Genomic DNA, 22,632 nt, shown 5'->3' with positions numbered 1-22,632 from the left:
TTGAACTAAAGTGATGGTTCTCTATGTGATGAATAAAAGACATAAATAAACTATATAGCTTGAAGACATTTTAGTAAAAAAAAGGTCTTACAAAGTGCAAAAGTCATTTCAACGATATTATATCAATGTCCATAAGCATTTGATAATACTTTTAAACAATAGGGGCAAATGATATTAGTGCATTGTCCAGAAACTAACAAATGTAGTTTCTCTTTATAGTAAAACACAATTATTGTACCCTACATGACTATTGTTTATGGAGGAATAAAATTATATTACTCCATCCGTATGCAACCAATCGTGCTATTTTTGTCATTTTGCTCTGTTCACAAAAATTAGTCATTTCTAGTTTGGTAATTTTTTATCGCCGGGTCTGACTCTTCCCTTCAATTATTTTTTCTCTCTATATTTTCTACTCCATCAATTCTGTATTAAAACTTGTATTATTTTTGATTTGAATGCAATTAGTACGATAATATTTCCATAACACATTCTAAATATAATAATACTATTAAAATTTGTACTCCTCTGTCTCTTAATATATAATTCGTACTTTTATTAGGATGCCCTAAACCCTAATTTTCTTACTTTATTCTATTTCATACATTACTTTATTTATTTTTATTTAATTAATTAAATGTTATTTTCTTAAATTATGTGATAAAAAGAAACGTGTCACTATGTAGAATATTCTCCCTGATTTTTCCTCCATCCCCAGAAAATCGTCATTTGGATGAATTCAAGCAACACGTGTGAAATCGATTTAAAATTCCTAAAACAGTGAACCAGATATAGCGAAATACAAGGGGGATCCTTAGGCCTATTATGATTGGGCTCAAGGGAGCTAGGCCCGTTACCAAAACCCATTAGCAATTAGCCCACGTCAAGAATTCAATAGAGAGAGATTGCTCGTCTTCACTAACTTGCGTAGCAACCTCCGATTCTCATAATTTTTACGGCTGGAATAGTTTCATTGCGCGAACAACATACTGGAAAGCAACTTCTGTTCCCAAATCTCTCATTATAATCCTGAAATTCACTGATGTAAGTCATCATTTGCGCCTATTTTTTTAATCTCCGTTGGCAATTTGCCTAATTTTCAGCTTAATATGTTTTCAAAATTTCATTTGTGTCAGCAGAGGAACATCAATTAAACCCTACAGTTATCGTGCCGCGAATCGAGGAATGGCTTCAAATTCTATGGATATCGATTTCAAAGAGTATCTGTTGAGGTGCCAACTTCGAGGCCACGAGGATGATGTATGATCTCCCAATTTCTGTATTACGAGTATAGTGTGTTTAGTTTTTTTGATAATAGCTGTGTGCTGTTTTGAACTTTTGATATGTTATTATCGACTCACAAAGTGATTGGGTGCATTTTATTTCAATCACGTACAGTTGACTAGGGATGTTAATCGGGTCGGCCCGTCGGGTTTCGGGCCAACCCTACTCGGGTTGCGGGTCAATCGGGTGCGGGCTAATCGGGTTGTGATTTCTTTCGGGTTATAAAAGCTCAGCCCTAACCCTAAAAGCTCGGGTTTCGGGCTAGCCCAGCGGGTTAATCGGGTTGCTACCGATAATATTAACATGCGATCAATCCAATAAATAATGATTAAAATTACTAATATTCATACAATGTAAAACATTTAATTATGATATATTTGATATATATGCTTAAACTCAATCATAAACATGATCAAATACTAATATTTGAGATCTTTCATACAATTTTAATGCATGTTTTAGAAATTTAAATATTTTTTTGTGAATTTGAAGTTTTTAATTTATTTATCAATTATTATATTAATAAAAATTCAATATATAATTTGTATATTTAATATAAAATTGAAAGTTATTTTTTTAGTTAAAATTAATCAATAAAATGTCGAATTAGGAGGTAAAAAAATAGAATAATATAAATTTTATCGGGTTTTCGGGCCAGCCCATCGGGTTTTCGGGTCTGGCCCTAATGGGTTGCGGGTTAATCGGGTGCGGGCTAATCGGGTTTTGATTTTATCGGGCTAGAAATTTTCAACCCTAACCCTATAAATTTGGCGGGCTATTCGGGCCAACCCACGGGTTACGGGCTACATTGACATCCCTACAGTTGACTGTGAAATTTTTGTTTATTCGGACCTTCTTCAAGTTAGTTATTCTTAATTTGATCGATCACACCAATGATTCGAGCATGTGCTGTTTTTCATATACTGGTGTACAGTTTTGAAACAGAATTAAGGTGTTTTTTTTGTTTTTGGTGCTTGTTCCCAACTGCTTAATGGCCAGATGAACTGGATTGAAGTACTAATACTGTACGAGTATGCATTTCTGTCATATTTTGATGTTTAATGTAGTAGTTTTGATCGACCCTAGCTGGTTGTCTTCGTAATGAGTACAACTGAACTCCATGTGCTTTGTGAACTTCGACATCTTTAGGCTCGAGGTATATGCATATGCGGGAATGCTGGCATAGCAACTTCTTCAAGAGACAGAACAGTTAAATTCTGGACCTTGGATGAATCACAAAAGCGCAATTATACAATGTCAAAGATATTGTTGGGCCACACTAGTTTTGTGGGGCCATTGGCTTGGATTCCTCCAAATGAAGATTTTCCAGAGGGTGGAATTATGTCTGGTGGGATGGACACTTTGCTTTTCGTCTGGAACCTGATGACGGGAGAGAAAGTGCATACGCTCAAGGGTCATAAATTGCAAGTGACAGGCATTGCATTGGATGGTTCAGATGTCGTGTCATCATCCGTGGACTGGTATGCTATTTTTTCTGAATGATGATGATGTTTTTCATGATTATTGATTATGATCCCAGCTGTGGCAGTTATTTTAGTTGGGCCTAACTAAAGTAACAAACACGATTAAGTTCATTCCTAGATGTCTAATCCCTGCTGTGATAGTTATTCGTCATATTATTTTGTAGATAATGCTGTAGGAACCCAACTAGCCACTTGTTGAGGGTGCACAACTGCACATCCTTGGCCTTAGGCAGTCACTTTGGGTACTGCATATATATATATATATATATAGATTTACTCAAGACTTGTAGAAATGGCATTTACAGAAACACATGCAGAATGTTCTTGTTTTGCGGTGATTCCAACACCGAAGTATTCTGATGCCACTGCTCTCTCTTCGATTGACGTGACTGGTCTCTCTTCAATTTAGATGGATTAGTAACGCAACTGGTCACTTGGCTGATTTTATGTGGTGCACTGTTTTTGACATAGAACTATTTATTCACATATATATATATATAGTTTATTTATAGATAGAAAGATCCTGTGTCATGGCTGGAGCTTATAAGATAAGAAATCTGTTCAAAAAATGAGTGATTGAGGTTTTGAATAAAAAATCACCATCTTGTATTTGATTATATTATTATAATAATGATAATCCAGTTACTTTAATTTGAATAACGGAGTTTTATTGAAATCTTAAAATAGGTTACATCTTTCTCCTTTCCCCCTGAAGGTAAGCTTATAAGTTCCTTCACATATTTGGGAGCTTATAAGCTTGCTTCTTATATTTCACTCAGCACTCTCAAACATTTTACAAGAGCTTATACTGAGACCCCCCCCTCCCAATTATGTTAAGGGACTTTTTTGTTTGCTGCACTTCTAACTGGATTGATGCGGTTGCTTTTTCTTAGTACATTGAGACGGTGGAGGGGAAGCCAACAAGTTGAGGAATGGGAAGCTCACAAGGCAGCAATTCAAGCAGTTATTAAGTTGCCCTCTGGCGAGCTTGTTACAGGCAATGACTTCATCCCTTCTTTTATTAACTTCACCAACTGTCTTTTGGTTTTAGTTACTTTACTATCAGTGTTGTTAGGGTCGCGGGGCGCATCGGGTCGATGAGGTAAATATTCGGGTCGCGGGTCGACGAGTCGACTGGGTCGAGAGACCCACAAATCTAGGCAAATTGTTTTGCCTTTTAATATTAAATAAAATAAATATATTGCTCTAATGTTTATAATATATCAAATAATATAAATGTAGACGCAATTCATGTGAATAGATAAAGTGGAAAATAGAAATGATCAAAATATCAAAACAATTCATTAGTCTTAACACAATAAATAATTGATACCATTGTCTGAAAATATCAAAACAAAGGAATATATGAAGGGTGCCAGCAAAAGATCTTTGAATTGTTTATTTGTTTAGGAGTGAAGAGGCCGAATCTAAAGTGTAGAAAGTAGGTTTGAAAAGTTTGATGTGGTGCATGCATATATATAGAGAATTGTGATTCAGAGAGTCAGAAAACATGTGAGAGATTTGAGAAAATCAGAGATAGCATATGTTTAGGGCGACCCACTCGACCCAGGCGACCCAACGGCGACCCTGTATCTCGATCAACCCACCCATGTTGGGGCGGTGATGGTCTCGACCCAGGCGACCCGGGCGACCCGAACGACATTTTGACAACACTGTTTACTATATTATCTTGATTGCTTTCCTCGCATCAATTATGGTTCAGTGTGCAGTTTTTTAGTGAAATTGTTATTCTGATAATCTTTTTATGGAAAAAAATTGCAATCCAATTGTAAACTTATCTCAAGCTACTTTTGGTTTTGTTCCAGATAAAACTATTAACTATATTCAGTGGCCAAAAAATTTGACATCTTAAATTTCTAGTGGAGCTAACATGTTTGTATAGCTTGACTTGAGATCGATGACCTTGCAAGGTAGATATTTATTTCAGCATTTAATTACAATATGTTATAATGGTTAATGCAGGTTCCAGTGACATGACTTTGAAGCTTTGGAAAGGGAAGTCTTGTATCCATACTTTTCAAGGACATACAGGTTATTTTATCACCAACCCTTCCACTTCTTTTGTCCCCGTAATTCATCAAGTTTCTGGTAATGCCAATATTTTTGTTGCTTTTCATTTTGATTCACGACTAATACAAGCTCAAGCTTACTAAAATGTACTAGTAATTTATATATTAGTGTTCGTCTTGAGTATTACTGTGTATAATTATTTGGCTTTAGGTGTTAAATAATGCTCTTAATATTCTTTGTAGATTCTCCTTCCTCCAGTCTCCCTTTGTATTTATTTATTAATTTTCTAGTAATACTACTGATTTTGTTGCTCTTAAAATGTCATGCAATCTGATATAGCATTTTCAAATGTAATCTACACATTGGTCTTCGTCTCGGATATTCCTGTGTGACAATTGTGGCTTCTTTGCTATTGATGGTAAATTAAGCTCTTATGTTCTTACTGTCAATTCTTTTTAAATATGCATGATGCAGCATGTGTGTTCAGTTTTATTATACTCCCTCCGTCCCGTGCTACTCGCACGTTTGCTTTTCGGCTCGTCACAAAGTCCTTACACTATTTATAATTTAAGTTAGAATTAATGCATTTAATTAATATGTTAGTTTAAGTTAAGAGCTCTTTTATTAAGTGATGTCTCATTACACCTAAAATTCTTTTTTACTTACACAAAAAAATCAATCCCAAATTTACGGCCTAAAATGAAAAGTGCGAGTAGCATGGGACGGAGGGAGTATAAAAGTGTGCACTTTAAAACCTGAAGCTCTTATGAAAAGACAATCAAGTGCTATAATTTGGGTTTACCTATCTTGTGGCATATGCAATAGTCAATTGTGCATCTTTGTGTCTGGGTTGTCAGCAACAAGACAGGAGACCACTTCATGGACCTAGAACTTAGTTAAGGTATATGCGAACCAGTTGAGGCGATGGTTTTCCATGCCTAGAGGTGTGATTAAGGTCGATCTTGAGTTCTTGACTAAAAATTGTAAACTTGATCTTCACCGAGCTTTAACATCTTTAGCTTAACTGGGGCTCAATTACTTGACGGATAACCTAGAGCTTGTGTGCCTATTTGAGAGTGGTATATTTGAGCTTGTAAACTACTCTAGGATCATCCTAGAGTAGTTCATGAATAATGATGTGGTTTGGGCATTTACACTCCTAGACATGCTAATTCTTGAGCATTACAGAAAAAATCTATTAAGGTTAATGAAGGTTGATTTTAGATTGATCTTAATTTTTGGTAATGATTTAACTGAAATGAGGAAGACATTAATTTAATCTTTTAATTACTTTCCTTCACTAATGAATTCTGATTTGCTGCATTTCATATTTTGCAGATACTGTTCGAGGAGTGGCTATTATGCCAAACTTAGGAATTCTTTCTGCATCTCATGATGGGTAAGATGCTTCCTTAGCAGACATGCTAATGAGAGACATATAACATTGAAAGAGGGTTTATATCTACAATTGAATTGATATCTTCTTTGCCCGGTGGCTGGCTACTCACATGTTAAAAGTGTTACCATCTTTTTCACATAATTTATAGTTCGATACTGATATTGCTACATTGTATTGTACAACAACTTCTTATTTAGTTTTGGCCGTTAGTGAAGATTATGAATTTTGTTTTCTTTTACCCTCTGTGTATGTCTTCATTCTGAACTCCTGATCGTTATTTACATTCTATATGGCAGTACAATCAGGCTATGGGCCCTTAGTGGGGAGCTTCTAATGGAGATGGCTGGTCATACATCCATTGTTTATTCCGTAGATGCTCATGCATCTGGCCTTATAGTCAGTGCTAGCGAGGATTGTTCAGCAAAGATATGGAAAGGTGATTCTCTTTTTTCTTCCTTTTCCTCTGTTGCCAGTTTCCACGAATTAATTAACTCCTTTTTAAAAACTATTTTCTTTCCGGTTTTAATGCATACTTGATTTGGCCAATATTTGATGAGTCCCATGGATTAATTTTCCGTTCTATGGACAATGTGCGAACAATCAGCTCTTTGTTGCTTTGCTTGTTGGTTGACTACCGGGTCGAATGTGAAAACTTTTCTTTGGATTTGACTGTCCTAATTGTTATTTATTTATTTATTTATGATGATTGCGTCTGCCATGGATCATGGATGTGATCAGCAAATACATTTATCTACTTGTGATGTTTGGTCCTGCTTACGTTTGTGTATATTTTATGGCTTAAAGTTGTCTTCCGATTGGTTGTTGGGTAGTAATATGTCAACAGACATAGAGTATTCGATCAAATTTATATAGTCTACGTGATGGTCCTTCTTTACTCAAAATTAGATAAATGTTGCTGAAAATTTTCCTCAATATTTCCTATTTATTCAGAGTCGATAATCAGAGATGATAGCAACTTGTCCAAGTTTGGTTGGTTGATTATGTATGCATAGGGCTGTATTAAAAAAACCACAATTCAAATCACATTAAGAACCAATAATATTCATTTGATTTATTGATCTAATGGTTTCACCGCATGCCATGTAGCAATATTTTGTAAAATTTAAATAGAAAAGGGTATGATGGTTCATTAAAACTATGGTAGTTATGGTATGTCCTAAGTTACTCCACATTTCCATAATCAAATGCGAATCTTTCTTGTATTAATATGCATATTTTGATATGTTTCAGATATTTATGTTCTTCACATTAGGATGATGCATTTAAGATGTTAGTGGCTTAAGTAATTTTGGGTCGAAATTTTCTCATAATTATCTTTTTTATTTACCATATAGATATAGGGCAAGTGATTAAAGTGATATAGGTCATTCTACTGACATTGCCAGAAGGATATACTAATATATATAAATTGATATACTGTGTAAAGATGAATTGAAGCCTATCTATATCAACATAAACGTCCATGTAATATCAAATTATAAATATCAGTATAACTAAACACACAAATATATGAACATGTAAATTTTTTTTATCAAGTTTCTTCAACTGAACATGTGCAATTAGGATGCCGCTATAATTCTCATCAAATTACCGTTTAAATTTGATATATATCTTTTGTGAACAAATAATTCAAATCGAGAGAGTTATGTGGAGTTCAAATTTTTGAGATATTTTCTAGGAGAGAGAAATTGGTTAGCTTTACATAATAACTGCACAAATAATATAGTTTCCTTTATTACCCCTGATATGATTTTTTGTACTGATATTCGGGAAACAGAATCCAGACAATCTATTTTGTGATTCAATGAATTATTTAGTTCTTAGTTGTGCACCAATGGGATAGTTTTATCCTAGTGCGACCCTCTATATATATCGTATCATTGTTGCAGTGTGCATGTAATGCCATGATTCAAACTTCCTTATCTAGCATGAAAAATAATGTTTTTTATTGCAGATGGAATTTGTGTGCAGAGCATAGAGCATCCTGGTTGCGTCTGGGATGCTAAATTCTTGGAAAATGGCGATATTGTGACTGCTTGCTCTGATGGAATTGTGCGTATCTGGACCATAGATCATGAAAGGACTGCTGACACTGTAGATCTTGACTCATTTGCTTCTCAAATTTCTCAATACAAACTCAGCAGGTATCCATGCCCCATCTCTATTGTCACTTGGTCAAGAAATTGACAAATTATGGTGCTCATTGTATTGTTTAAGCTGAATTATACATATTACTAGAATTTAAACATTCACATCTAAACAACTCTAATTGGATGTGTTTTCTAGATATGCTCAAGGGATCAACATGATACTTCTATATCTGTACACTGTTCTTGTACTTATTATGTGTGGCTATGGGTATAGTGGTGATACCAAGTTCAGGCAGAAAGCCTATGTATGCACTCTGTTTGTTTGTTTGGAGAAAACAAAAGGGAGAATTTTCAAGATGTTGAAGTATTGTTTAATTATGCATGGAGAGATTGAAGATGATAGTAGTTTTGTGGATTTAAAAGAATGACATTAATTTAAGTTTAAAGCTTTGTGTTTCAATTTGGTAGACCGTCCGTGACCTAGAGACTAGCTTTAGAGTCATTTAGAAACATCTTCTGTGCATTTTCTATGGCTGATGCTTTTCACCTTGCATGCATTAGGAAAAGAGTTGGAGGCCTGAAATTGGAAGAGTTGCCAGGTCTAGATTCATTAAAGACTCCAGGTATGTTTGGCATAATTATTTTCTACTGTATCTATTTAGAGTTTATGATCCTCCGAATGTGTATTATGCTGGGCTTCTACTATATTTATGCATGCAAAACTGTTTCAATTGTAAATGATCAGGAAGTAGTGATGGACAGACAAAGGTAGTTCGAGAAGGAGATAATGGTGTGGCCTATGCTTGGAATATGAGAGAACAGAAGTGGGATAAGGTAATTGCATTTTGTGGTTCAGGCACTAGGCTATTTCACATTCGTCAAGAGTCAAAACGACTACCTTGCCATGAATTGCCCTTCAATTTTGTTAATCTCTTCCTTTCGAAGCTTCTAATTATAATCAGTTTCTGTAAATTATCGTTTTACTCAATTATCTGGTTGTGCTTTCCAAACTGCCTCATATGTACTTCATCCTCATTTCCAATCTAGATTGGTGAAGTAGTAGACGGACCTGATGATAATATGAAATCCCCTGTGCTCAATGGCGTTCAGTATGACCATGGTTAGCCTTGCATTTTTACTCTCATCATCTTTTATCTCATTTTTTACCCCCCTTCCCCGCCCCCCTAAATAACAAGTTACATGGCATGTCCTTCAGTATTCGATGTTGACATTGGGGACGGTGAACCTATACGAAAACTTCCCTACAATCGCTCAGGTATGCTCTTTTGAGAACATAAACTTTTTTTGGTAACACTCCCTCTGTCCCACAAGAATATGCACTCTTTCCTTTTTAGTCCGTCCCACAAGAATATGCACTTTCTAATTTTGGAAACTCCTTTCTCTCTAATGAGGTGTGACCCCATTCTCAACTAACAATACTTTAACCAATTGTGCATTAATGTGTTCAACCAAAAGTGCATATTCTTATGGGACGGAGGGAGTATATAGGAATCCTTGTACCTTTGGCTTATCAAATTCGGCTTGTAATGTGAGTATGGGTGCAATCCAAATATTGTAGTTCAATATCTTCTTGTGGCCCTTTTTGTTTCTTCTTATTCTGTTCTCTTTCTCTCTCTGTGAACAATTGTGGTGTACTTAAATCAGTCTTTTGACGTTGCAAACACCTCTGTGCTACAGAAAATCCATATGATGTTGCTGATAAGTGGCTTCTCAATGAAAACTTGCCACTTTCTTACCGGCAACAGATTGTAGAATTTATTCTGCAAAACACAGGACAAAAGGATTTTACTCCAGATCCATTGTTTCGAGACCCTTATACTGGATGTAAGGCCTAATGTTTGTTATGTCAATTTGGATAAGTTTTTGATGTAAGACCATTTATTTTTCTGTTCTAATTCTTCAGCCAATGCTTATGTTCCTGGAGCACCATCAAAATTCCCAGGTTGTTATCCTTGAATTTGTGTTCTCTTTTTCCATTTTACTGCGATTATTAGTGGACGAGGTTGTAATAGTTACTTGTATTAATGCAGATGCATCATCGGCAAAGCCTTCTTACAAGCACATTCCAAAAGTAATTTTTGTCAACTTTAATTATTTTATGTTTTTCCTCTATTGAGCTTAATTCTTTGTGGTAGGCTATAAATCATGTTCATATGCTTTGGTTTGGTTTGGTTAGATCATGTGATTTTTTTTGCATCAGAAGGTGTTTGAAACAGTTTGTGGGATGTTTTATTGATAGTGAACAAATTGAGAATTCTTGGGAAAAACACTGGGAAGTCTAGTCTTGTTGACATTATTTTGGTTAAATATTAGGAAGTTAGGTGAACCATGTTAACATTTAAAACACAACCCACTAAACTCAGGAAACTGTCTTTGTCTCCCTGCTTCAAAGTGTTCCACTTCTGATTTTTAGGAGATAACACTGTCTTGTTTTTTCATATGTCATTTAAAGAGTGATAAATGCCTATGGTATATAATCTATCAGAAATGTGGATCTTCTTTCACTAATTGGATGATGAAGATACCTTGCTCATAACTTGAAGATGACCAATTAAGACATTGTTTCAAGGGTTACTTCTGGCATCAATTTCCAACTGTAACGTTAAAGGTTAAATGAGTTATTTTATCTGCAGCGATAAGGATTACTGCCTATGTTGTTTAGATGCAATAGTCCACTATATTTTTCTACTAGTTTCAGTTATTACGCATATACTGCTTTAATAAATGCTTGTTACCATATAATAGTGGTTGTTGGATCATGAAATTAAAAAAAAATCTTTTTGCTGTTTACTTTCTCTTGTATGCTTAATACTTGTTTTTGTTGTGTAGAGAGGGATGCTTGCATTCGACACAGCTCAGTTTGATGGAATCCTAAAGAAGATCTCTGAGTTTAACAGTTCTCTGCTGTCTGACCCGGTAAGCTGTTTGCTTCATAGTCTGATTATTGTTTCCTCGTGTTATATGGTGTCAGCTATGGAATTGTTTTACTTTCCGCGGGTTACTTCTAATTTTTGCTGCCACCTCTTCCTTTGACCTTGTAAATGTTAATTGCCTCGCACTGATTAATTTATGTTTAGCTTGCCTTTTTTCTGTCTGACACTTGTTTTTGCATTCATGTAGGAAAAGAAACATTTATCATTGAGTGACAGTGATATGTCAAGATTTAATGCCATTGTTAAGATCTTGAAAGACACATCACACTACCATAGCAGTAGATTTGCAGATGTTGACGTGGCATTGATGTTGCAAGTTCTGAAAACATGGCCAGTTGCTTTGCTTTTTCCAGGTATATCTTTAGATCTATAGTTTGATAGTATCTACATACATAAGCTATCAACATGTTTTGTGTGTGTGCAGAAACGTGCAGGTGCACATGCATATTTGCATATGCTTATAGTTTAAGCACTTATCTGTAGAAACATGGTAATGTGATAATGTGGAAAATTCTAGTGTTCGTTTTGAGGAATTTTATGCATTAGGATGATTTGGATGGACAATCAGATAAGCTGGAGCTGCTCATGTTGACTTTGACTCAGGGTTGGGCTTGAGCAGTTAAAACTGTGTGGGAAATGATAAAGGAGAAAACTGTGTGAAAGACTTTTCTATCTTAAAAAGGAAGGCTGCTTTCAGGGCCTTTTCTAGTGACAAAAAAAACACTTTTCCAACACAGTGGCTTTTATTTTCGTCTCTTACTAATCTAAAAACCATTGTTGCAGTTATTGATGTAGTAAGGATGATTGTGCTGCACCCTGATGGAGCAGCGAAGCTTATGCAGCACGTCAAGAATCAAGATGGTACTAATGAGATTAGCTCAGTGATTATTTATTTCACTTTCTTTTTCATATCTGTTTCACCAAATAGGTCCCAGTTGTTGTTGAATGCTCTGCCATGTCATGTTTTATTTTCTTGTTTTCCACATGGTATATAGATCTATACTCTGTATATTATTTTTTGGGGCTGCTACTAGCTTGACTGTGCTTAGGTGCTGTTTCTAGAAGGCCGGGTCTTGTGTTTATTATGTTAAAGTTTTTTGCCTTATTCATTTGTTACTGCCTCATTCGTGAATTTTTTCTTATCAGATATAGTCATTGAGGTGATAAAGAAGGTGACTGCGAGTCCTCCGCTTCCTGCAAATCTGCTTACCTGCCTCCGTGCAGTTACTAATCTTTTCAAAAACACTTGCTACTATGAATGGTTATTAAATCATCGTGCTGAGGTAAGAGCGATATTAGGCAGAAAACACCCTTCATTCTAGTGGCATATGTTGTGGAACCAAATATTGCCATAATCGTTCTGGATTGTGGAATTTTGTTTTCAGTCACCAACTTCAAAAGATAATTTCAAATTGACCTAAATACCCCAAAAAATGAAAGCAAAAATGGTTAATAACAAAAGAAACTAGAGAGCGGGGCAGCAGGAAAATATCGACGGCGGCGGCGAGTGCATGATGGTGGTGGTTGTGTGACACTGTGAGAGGAAAGAGATTAAGATCTGATGCGGGTGGTGGATAGGTTGCATGGGTTTATTTGCAGAACAGACTGCCAAGGGTGGGGGAGGGGTAGGTTGTGTCTGGGTGGCTAATATAGATATGTTGTTGAGTATGTGACTTTTTTTCTCTTTCCCAACTTGCTTCGTTTCCCAATTGTCTCTATGTTCCATTTGTCTCATCTGGTACTCGCACAGGCTTTTACTTATTTATGGTAATGTTTTGATATTTTGATCTTGTAGGTTCTCGATGCATTATCATGCTGTTGTTCATCTTCAAATAAGAATGTCCAATTGTCCTATGCAACTTTGATCCTCAAGTAAGTGGCAGATTTAGTGAATTGTCTTGGTTTACTTTGACTTTAATCTATGCCAGATGCTCTTTCCATTTTGTTTGAGAGAGAATGATGAGTTATATGGAGTACTTATTATCTCATTATAGAACTTGCGATTTAAGATCATTTACAAGTAAAATTGCTAACTTTAGAGCAATATCAGTAATGTTCTAAATTTCTTGGAGTTGATAACTATTGATTTCTGCAGTTATGCTGTTCTTTTGATTGAGAAGAAGGATGAGGAAGGCCAATCTCAAGTTCTTTCGGCAGCACTAGAGGTATCCTTTCTTTGCTGGTGTTTGTCCATTTCATGATGGAAGACATTGAAATGGATGGGTGTCTTGAATTTGTGCACTTGAGTCACAGCATGTTTAGCTGGAGCAGTGAGCTGAAGTTTTATGGATGTAACTAATATTTTAATTGTTGCATTCTTCTGTCATCTATTGTAGATGGCTGAAGGGGAAACAGTTGATTCCGATTCCAGATTTCGGGCTATGGTGGCAATTGGCTCACTGGTATGTATTCTTGTATTTCATTATTTGAAATAGTGGCTTTCTACGTTCAAGTTGCTGAATTTCTCTTCCAAGCTTCATTGGTCTCAGTCTCGTGTATTTAATGCCATTATCAACTGCTATATACCTTTTGTTATCCTAGTGATGGATGAACTTATTATGGTTATACAAAAGCTGGAATACAAAAGCTGTGAACATTTTCGTAACTCCCAATGCCAAATTTTTTAAAACAGATGCTTGAAGGCCTAGTGAGAAGGGTTGCTTTGGATTTCGACGTGCTAACAATTGCCAAAACAGCAAAGTCGTCTAAGGAAGCCAAGATTGCTGAAATTGGAGCTGATATCAAACTGGTTGCAAAACAGAGCTGATTGATGATGCCCTGGTAATCATTCCCTTTCCGGCTCTGGTGCACATTGTTGCAGAATTTTAGCTTAATGGCGAGGCCATGATTCGAGACGTGTTTTCATTTGCTTGATTCTTTTACTTCAACAGGGCTGTGTAAGTCCCCCGCTGCTGGCTCTTTAACATACCATAATCTAAGACGAAGTTTCGACCGGGCCCGAGGCTATACCAGCTCTACATCTTTGAACACTATCCAGCATTCGTAATTTTTGAGTACTAAGAAATTGAACACTAAACTATTTGTCTACTTTTCCAAAATTTTTATTTATTTATAAAGTCTAATTAAATTGATTTACTAATAAACAAAATGTACTAACATTTTAACTGAAAGAGAAAATTATATAATTGAAATAAAAAAAATAACTATAATAAATAAAATACATAATTAAATAATCATACAATTAAAGAGTCAAAAAATTGATAATTTAATCTTAAATTTGGAAAAATGTTAAATGGTGAATATATGTATTTATAGAAGAAAAATAATGATAAAAACAAAATATTAAAATCAAAAGCCCCATTATTTACAAAAAAATGTATTAATATTATTTTCATTGAAATTTAGAGTATTCAGCGATACCAAAATGATTTTTTACATCTGCTTCTGTTTTATTCTACTTGCAAACTTCAAAGATTCTAAGTAGAGTTAAATTGAATCAAAGACGAGGAAATTAACTGAAAAATAATCTTATTTAATACTCCATCTTACTGTTTATCAAGTCAAAGTAATTTATTTGAACTGGACATATTATTCAAACCACAACAATCAATTTACATAAATAATCACGAAATACACCCTTTTCTTAAATGTAAGTCGTGTTACATTGAAGGAATGTATTTATGAATCATTTAATAACATGGAAATCGGGATTTTTATAGATGTAACCTACTTGCGTTTTGATATTGTTGTTAGTTTCAATTTTCCCAGAATTTTTTTTTTGATATTGCTAAAAGTAGCAGTCTATGTTTTAAGTTCAGTTTATACCGAAGTAGAGTGGGAGTAAAGCCCTTAATAAATTTTTTAAATATTTTTCTTTTTTATAATTTTGAAATTATAAAAATGTAAGACTATTTTAATATTTCTACACACACATACGCAAAAATATCATTCAATACATAATACATACCCTATCAGTATTGTATGTTGCTGACGCGACACGTCAAATGACACTCATGTATAAAACATTAATTACCAACAAATAAAACAAGATAAAAAGAGTTCTGTTGGAAACATCATCACATCCACCTCTAACAATATTATACATTAATCCGCAATTTCGTAAGTGTGGTAATATCATTGTAAACTAACTTGGATTTATTAAAATATAAATACTAGTAGCACTATAATCTCATTTATTAGGAGTATTTAGTTTGTCGAAAGGGGTTAAATAAAATGTTTATAATTTCTATTTATTTAATTGTGTTTATTATCCTGAAATCCGATTGCCCGCACTCAGCGACCATTTGTTGGGATGCTGAAGCTAATGTTATAAATTATCCGTATTTGCTTATTGGTCCCTGTAAATTATCGTATTTCTTCCTAGTTTTTCCTTTTCCACGCTCACAACTTCAATAAATTTACGGCATATTTTTCTAATCCCACCTACCTATTGTATTTTGCTATACTACTCCAGGAGGTTAGATTTCCCTATTTTTACTCGTTTAGCTTTAATTCATGCATACATTGTTAATTCTACCTGATCTGTATTATCTTCCTTCTAATTTTGATCTATTTCAGCTCGCTTTGATGTTTTCTGGTGAATATCTAATTTCTCCGGATGATGCTTGTCTGTGGTTTTTAATTTTTTCCCTTGGGAAAAATCTAATGTGTGTTTTTAGTGTTCGAATTGTGAGTTTTTGTTTTGTGTATTGGATTTTAGTATTCAGTGAGTGATTAATTATATCTGAGTAGCTTGATTTTTTCTGATGGTTTTAGATTGAGGGAACAGTGGTTTTGTTTAATGTTTGAAGTTTTGTGATTGAATGGTTCCAATTATCTTTTAATATGTTTAGTGGACTGGAATTTAAAATTTTCCGGTAATCTGATTATCTGCAGTTGTTGATTGAAATTTTGAGATTGATCCGAAGTTAGGTTGAATCTGATTTTACTGTTTTAGGTTGTCTGCATGTTAAAATCTGATTTAGATTTCATACTTTCTAAATTGAATAATTGTTTGAATTGTTCATGGTAAGATTTTGTGAATCCCAATAGATTACATTATTGTTTGATCTATATGTCATTGAGAATGTCATTAGTTTCTTCAGTTAGGGTTTGTGTAAGTTGTTTGATGTATTGTTCTTGCTTTTCTTTTTTAATGTGAAGATCAATTTAACTATTGAATTGATGACTGTTGTCATTACTTTTGTTTCCTCCTTAATTATGTATTCATATGTCATTATGTTGTTTAGTTTGATTTTTGCATCAAGTATAAACCGATTTAAATCGGAATGTTGTTTTTGGCATTGGTTACGACCTAACAGATTCAACACTCCGGGCTGTACATATGGATCGCGGTTTTGGTGAATTGATGGACGCCTCCTCTTCAGCTGATTTAGTCTACGACACAGGAAATTTTGAATGCAACATCTGTTTTGAACTAGCGCAAGAACCAATTGTGACGCTATGCGGCCATCTCTACTGTTGGCCGTGCCTATACCAGTGGCTCCGACTCCACTCACATTGCCACGAGTGCCCTGTTTGCAAGGCCATTGTACAGGAGGAGAAACTAATCCCCATATACGGAAGGGGAAAATCAAATTGTGATCCAAGGTCCCGATCACTCTCGGGAATCCTTGTCCCAAATCGACCAATGGGACAGAGACCACAGACGGCCACTCCTCGTGTAGATATGAACTATGTCCAACCAAACGAGCTGGACCCCATCATAAGAGCTATGCCTATGTCAGCTGCAAGATTCGGCCACCTGACACTGTCTACCCTCTTTGGTGTCATACCGGCCATCTTCAACCTCCAGGTGCACGGGTTCCACGACGCCACAGTGTATGGAGCCACCTCTGGAGCCCCATACCTGTTTTCGAGCTCCTTTCATGGAGGTTATGTTCATGGTTTTCATAACTATCATACTGCTCCAATAGAATGGAAACCAATTATTTGGAAGATTATATTCGTCATCGTCGGTATTTCCCTACTCATGCATCTAATATTTGCATGAAGGTTGATACTCAAATCTGGTTCAAGACTTACCAACCAAAGTTATGGTAACTGTATATTTATAGTTGAAATAAGATATATTCCACTTGTGTGTGTTAGTGTTACGGACTAAATAATACTACTATGATAGTTAACAGTTTAGTGATCAGGGACTATGCTTTCCTGTAGCTACCACGACGAACGATCGTCCGCTTCATTTTTCTTTGCTTAAATAAAAATCGAATGCGGATTTTTTTTTATGTATCTCTAGGTTGATCTGTAATTATCTCGCCACCTAATGGAGTAACTCCTTTTATGTATGTTTAGCTGTTTCTCCTTCACTATGTGTGTTTGTGTGTGTGGTTTCAGAGTTGAAATGAGAGTATGGATTTATTCTATTTCCTGTGGGTGTATGTTACGGATTCAATTCCCACATCGGTTGTGAGAGCAACTGATGTGGGGTATATAGACTAAAATGGGCTCTCTCTCCTAACAGACTAGTCTTTTGGGATGAGTTCTCCTGTTTGGTCTGTATCAGTGTAGTAGATCTGGATGAATTTCTGGACGCTTAGCTAGAGTTGTTTTTTTGGATATTTTTAGAGAAGTAAGAAAGGTCCAAAATGTCTGATCTGATTTGGTTGATTCTTGAAGTTATCTGCAATGTCACATGCCTAATTTGGTATGCACTAGTTATTTATTTTATACTACGTCAATTGTACTTTTCTTCCAATTTAATCGGATACCATTTTCATTGTTATAGTCCTTATTTCATACTCTCTTCATATTGGGATATTACTATTAGTATATTTAAGCAATCTTATCTTTTTTGTTAAGAAAATAGAATAAAATATATCGATGGTATTCTACCCCTTTGTAAGAATGGGTAACTACTAACTAGGACATTAATTTCCACTTGAGAAAAACATTTTAGCTTGATTTAGAAAAACAAAGTCTACACTCGTCTGTAAAGTAATTTTACATATTCTCACATTTTGAAAAGCGAGTTACTATTGTTTTACCGTGTTTGTTTTTCAAGATAAAATAATATCAAGAAATAATTTAGGATTGGGTCGTGAGATTATTTTAGTCATATGAGGTTATCTATGACTAAATATCCTATAATTATCCATTTATGATTGAGTTGTGAGATTCAATTTTAATAAACTAAACACACTACAAATTTAATCTCGAGATACAATCTTACAAACCGAACACCTATGTTCAGTATTTGAGAAACATATCCGCACATATCTCAATTACGAAATTTTACTAGTCTTTCTTATTTCCAAACTCATATAATATTTCTCATTACTTTCTCAAACATATTTTTAGGAAATACTATATTATCAATTAAATTAAAAAAATACTAGTAATTGGTTTCTGGTCTAAATTAAATAGTACTACCTCTGTCTCACATTAAGTGTCACATTTTGCCATTTCAGTCCGTACCACAATAAGAGTTACATTTCACTTTTACCATAAATGGTAATTGGACCTCACATTCCACCATCCAATTCTACTCACATTTTATTATAAAACTAATATATATAAGTGAGACTCATAATCCACTAACTTATTCAACACACTTTTCTTTACATTTCTTAAAATATGTGCTCACACTAAATGTGACACTTAATGTGGGACGGAGGTAGTACTAAATAATACTCCCCTTCGTCTCATCTCGAGTGATTGACTGTTTTCAGCACGTGTTTGGAGAAAATGATAATAAATAATTAAAGTGGAAAGAGAGTAAAGTAAATCAGAGAATAATGTAGATACAACTATCTTCTATATTATTCTCTCTTACTTTACTTTCTCTTTACTTTAACTATGCATTGTCATCTTCACAAAATAACGGTAAAAAAAAATCAATCACTGGGATGGTGGGAGTGGTAAAAGATAAAAAGTTAAAACTAATAGTATAAGTTTGTAAAAAATACTTCTACTCCTATCTATGAAATCAATTTAGAACTTATATAGACCAAACACGATTATAAATTAATTTAGTAATCTATACTAGTGTTAAGTGATTTAACCTTTTTTTTTTTCTTTCATATTGTGTGTTTTAGATATATCAATTAAGTTATCGTTATTTGACAAACATAGTACAGTGCCAGTTTAGAAAATACGTACTAGTATATTAACAACAAATTTAATGGTAGTAATATATTAGCTGCTCCATTCATAGTTATAAAGAGATTCTTTTATAAAATCAATCTGCTAAGAGCATTAGCAATGGCGCCTATCCCGGCGGAATTCCGGCACCCCCGTCCCGGCGGAATTCTGACCGGCGTGCCGGAAGTCCGCGCGGGACGTCCGCCATTGTGCAAGGGAGGCACGGATACGGACATCCGCTGCGGACACCGGAGTTCCGCGGTATTCTGCGGATATCCGTCGTGACGTCCGCCATTGCGTTGACTCCCACGGACGTCCGCGCGGACGTCCCGATTATTGCATTAATTTCTTTTTTTAAATTGCGTTGTCCTTGGGGATGTCCGCCACTGTGCAGTGGGATGTCCGTATGACGTGACATCCGCAGTAGGATGCTAGTATGACGTGGTAGGAGGTGTTTTTGGGATGTCCACGGGGATGTCCGGCGGGACATCCGCACCACTGCTAATGCTAAGTCATTAGAAAGTTGAGCCGATACTTAGTGAATCATAACTTAACGAGGCTAGATGCTTGATTCTTGAAACTTTCTATTTATGAAAATTTAAATGGCATTATTATCTTCCAGATTCTTGAATTGCATTGTTAATTATGGAAATTAAATTGCTGCCTTGATTGCCATGTGATGTTGCATTTCTGGAAGATATACATATGTTTCTCAAGTATTCAAAACTGTTTGTAACTTGTGGATAACCCAATCTGAACCTGTCCGCGCTAGAGGGCCGTTTAATTTGGCTCTGGCGCCACTGCAGTCTGCAAATCAACGGAAGCTCTACCGAACATCCCTACCTATCTCAGACGCTGATCTACTAAGCACTAACCTTAAAGCAAGATAAGCTCATTTACTTGTGAAGCTATCATATATTTTTTGCAGGGCTTCTCTTACACTGGATAATACATACTCATGATCAACAAGGAAAATTTGCTAGATTCATGACGGCCAAACTCAAAAGTCCCCTTCAAGGTTGATGGCGTGAAGATTGTTGTGTTTGAGGCGATATTGGCAGTACCGGCCTTGAACTATAGGTAATGATTGATCGACGTTAAGTTCAAGAAAATAGTGCACTCTTCTTGTTTTTTACATCTCATGTTGTTTGTTTTGTCTGCATGCTGGTTTTGTTGGTCTCATGCTCACCACCTGCATCAGATTTCTATCTCATTCACAGGTAAAAAAAATCAAAATTTCTCTGCTTTTGATTAGTTGAGTAATAGACAAATCTTGCATCCATACAGTCACAACTTTCACGAGGATATGAACTCCCTACTCTACTTGATCAAGTTCGTTGATTCGTCTGCTTCAAAGCAACCAAAAACTATCAGTGCCTTGTTTCATTAATCATAAACGAGGGAGACCTACGCCGTAGAAACTTGAGTCCTGCCTTAGAATCATAGGTTTAAGGAACCACATCATTATGGTTATACATATCAGAGAGAAGATGAAGAAAACTTAGCCATCACAGTTAGGTGAGACGTTTGCCTCTCGCAGATATATATAGACGCATTTCTCTCTTCATTTTTCATTTCTTGAGGGGCACCAACAAGAGGCTCATCTCTCAACATCAGATCCATATTATATATCTGTCCAAAAAAAGTAGTTTTGGTGTATGCAGACACATAGTTGGTAGCATGCGACTATAGTACATACATATACAGAGATCATGAAAAAACATATTTGGTGGATGTTCCAATAATCTTGATTTAATTCCATTCGTGATGTAGATGGCACAATATGCAGCTTTGGGTGCTTTTGTGAGCTACATGATATTTTTCAGGTCTCTATGTCAAGGACGTGTTTGATGATATCTTCATAGTTGGAACTAGAAACGACCTTAAATGATAGAATCAGAGATGTCAATCGAGTCAACCCTATCTTCTTGGTTTGGGTCAATCGGATTATTTTTTATTGGGCACATGCTATTTTTGGTTTTGGGTCGATCAAACTAGATTTTTTTGGGCTCGGGCTATTTTCATTTCGGGCTCGAGCTATTTTGAGTCATATGCATGCATGTAATCTTGTGAAAGTGTTGAATGTATGACGAGAACTTTGGTGGGCAGGCACTAAGTGCATGATCAATATATATATTAGTACTATATAACATCATCATGCATGTATGTTGTTGTGACAATATTTATTTTTTGTGATTAATATAAGTACAGAAAGGACAAGTTTGGTCTTTTGTTATATTAATATCCGAATGCATTGTTTCTTGTGGCGGTTTGCTCTTCATTGTAAAATATTGTTTGTGTCGCTGCCTGGAATGGAACTGCTCTCCAAATAAATAATCCTAAAAATTTCATCAATCATGAAATTAAGCATCGTAGTCAATGAAATCGGACACCCAAATTTAAAAGTATAAAAATAGTTGTTTGTTGGTCGGAGAATAAATTTAAGTGTCATCTTGGACTAGTTGGTTTTGTGTTTGCATTATCACTAGGAAGAATCTTTTTCTTTTAATTATTTTCATGTACCAACCTTTTAGGACTCAAAGTCGACTTACATGTAAACTAGGGGTGAGCATTCGGTTTTCGAATCAATTTTTGTCCAATTTATTCAGATCTGAACATCCAAATTTATAAAAAAAGAATCTGATCTAATCCTTGATAGAAAATCCAAAAATTAAAAAATACTATTCTCCGGCACGGAGATTAAGAAAAATTGTGTTAGGTGAGTTAAGTAAAGGGAGAATAAAGTGGAAAATGAAAAAGGTAGAGAGATGAAGAAAGAGAAAAGTAAGAGATAGTAAAGTAGGTGTGGAAAAATGTGTTGCCTTTTCCTAAAAAATGAAATGACTCTATTACTATGGAACGTACTAAAATGACAAAATGACTCTATTACTTTGGAACGGAGGGAGTATATATCTTCACTCAAGCATCTTATTATAGTGACTTTAGAGAGGGAGGTAGATAGAGGGGTGGCGACGTGTAACAACAATTTTTAAATAAGTTAAAAGTCAACATTATCACGAAACCTGCCTCTAACAAACAAAAAGTATTTCATTATCAAATTAAAACAGCATACAAAGGCACATGACATTTAACTTCTCCAAAAATAAATTCAAAATTAAACAAGGAAAAATCGTTTAGAACTCATAATCCATGCTCACCACCACCACTCACGACTCCTCTAAACATATTCCAACCCCAATATTCCACTATATCGTTAATCAATAATAAATATATTAAGCCAACCAACACCACCTAATCAATCTGTACATATATAGTTAACCATTTCTTGAAAACACAGCCTC

The 22,632-nt window shown here is 35.1% G+C and overlaps 2 protein-coding genes across 4 annotated transcripts; both read left to right on the top strand.

The window, feature by feature from the left end:
* Positions 1 to 890: 890 nt before the first annotated feature.
* Positions 891 to 14,388, top strand: LOC121753341 (phospholipase A-2-activating protein-like). 2 transcript variants are annotated; one of them, XM_042148604.1, is made up of 24 exons: positions 891 to 1,044; positions 1,140 to 1,260; positions 2,434 to 2,765; positions 3,662 to 3,765; positions 4,752 to 4,820; positions 6,138 to 6,198; positions 6,495 to 6,634; positions 8,174 to 8,363; positions 8,871 to 8,932; positions 9,055 to 9,143; positions 9,357 to 9,429; positions 9,526 to 9,585; positions 10,008 to 10,154; positions 10,234 to 10,272; positions 10,361 to 10,401; positions 11,160 to 11,246; positions 11,451 to 11,616; positions 12,047 to 12,124; positions 12,410 to 12,546; positions 13,059 to 13,135; positions 13,359 to 13,428; positions 13,600 to 13,665; positions 13,896 to 14,044; positions 14,155 to 14,388. In XM_042148604.1, exons 2-23 carry the CDS (start codon positions 1,186 to 1,188, stop codon positions 14,028 to 14,030), a joined length of 2,298 nt encoding a protein of 765 aa, XP_042004538.1. In that variant the 5' UTR covers positions 891 to 1,044; positions 1,140 to 1,185; the 3' UTR covers positions 14,031 to 14,044; positions 14,155 to 14,388. The 2 variants fall into 2 exon arrangements, with proteins under 2 accessions (XP_042004538.1, XP_042004540.1); XM_042148606.1 differs by having other exon boundaries at positions 903 to 1,044; positions 1,137 to 1,260.
* Positions 14,389 to 15,555: 1,167 nt separating this feature from the next.
* LOC121753121 (E3 ubiquitin-protein ligase RMA3-like) lies at positions 15,556 to 17,535 on the top strand. 2 transcript variants are annotated; one of them, XM_042148303.1, is made up of 2 exons: positions 15,556 to 15,701; positions 16,546 to 17,535. In XM_042148303.1, the coding sequence occupies exon 2, from the start codon at positions 16,569 to 16,571 to the stop codon at positions 17,235 to 17,237; it is 669 nt and encodes a 222-aa protein (XP_042004237.1). In that variant the 5' UTR covers positions 15,556 to 15,701; positions 16,546 to 16,568; the 3' UTR covers positions 17,238 to 17,535. The 2 variants fall into 2 exon arrangements, with proteins under 2 accessions (XP_042004237.1, XP_042004236.1); XM_042148302.1 differs by lacking the exon at positions 15,556 to 15,701 and adding an exon at positions 15,708 to 15,821.
* Positions 17,536 to 22,632: the final 5,097 nt, after the last annotated feature.

The sequence above is a fragment of the Salvia splendens genome, chromosome 10 (assembly GCF_004379255.2).
Source record: "Salvia splendens isolate huo1 chromosome 10, SspV2, whole genome shotgun sequence".
Lineage (NCBI taxonomy): Eukaryota > Viridiplantae > Streptophyta > Magnoliopsida > Lamiales > Lamiaceae > Salvia > Salvia splendens.
This window is presented reverse-complemented; position numbering and strand designations above follow the sequence as displayed.

Coding starts and splice junctions, on each gene's coding strand:
- LOC121753341 (XM_042148604.1), top strand. CDS start 1,186: ATGGCTTCAAATTCTATGGATATCGATTTCAAAGAGTATCTGTTGAGG. Junction 3,766..4,751: donor CTCTGGCGAGCTTGTTACAG/GCAATGACTTCA, acceptor TGGTTAATGCAG/GTTCCAGTGACATGACTTTG. Junction 10,155..10,233: donor TCGAGACCCTTATACTGGAT/GTAAGGCCTAAT, acceptor CTAATTCTTCAG/CCAATGCTTATGTTCCTGGA.
- LOC121753121 (XM_042148302.1), top strand. CDS start 15,740: ATGCATACATTGTTAATTCTACCTGATCTGTATTATCTTCCTTCTAAT. Junction 15,822..16,545: donor GCTCGCTTTGATGTTTTCTG/GTGAATATCTAA, acceptor ACGACCTAACAG/ATTCAACACTCCGGGCTGTA.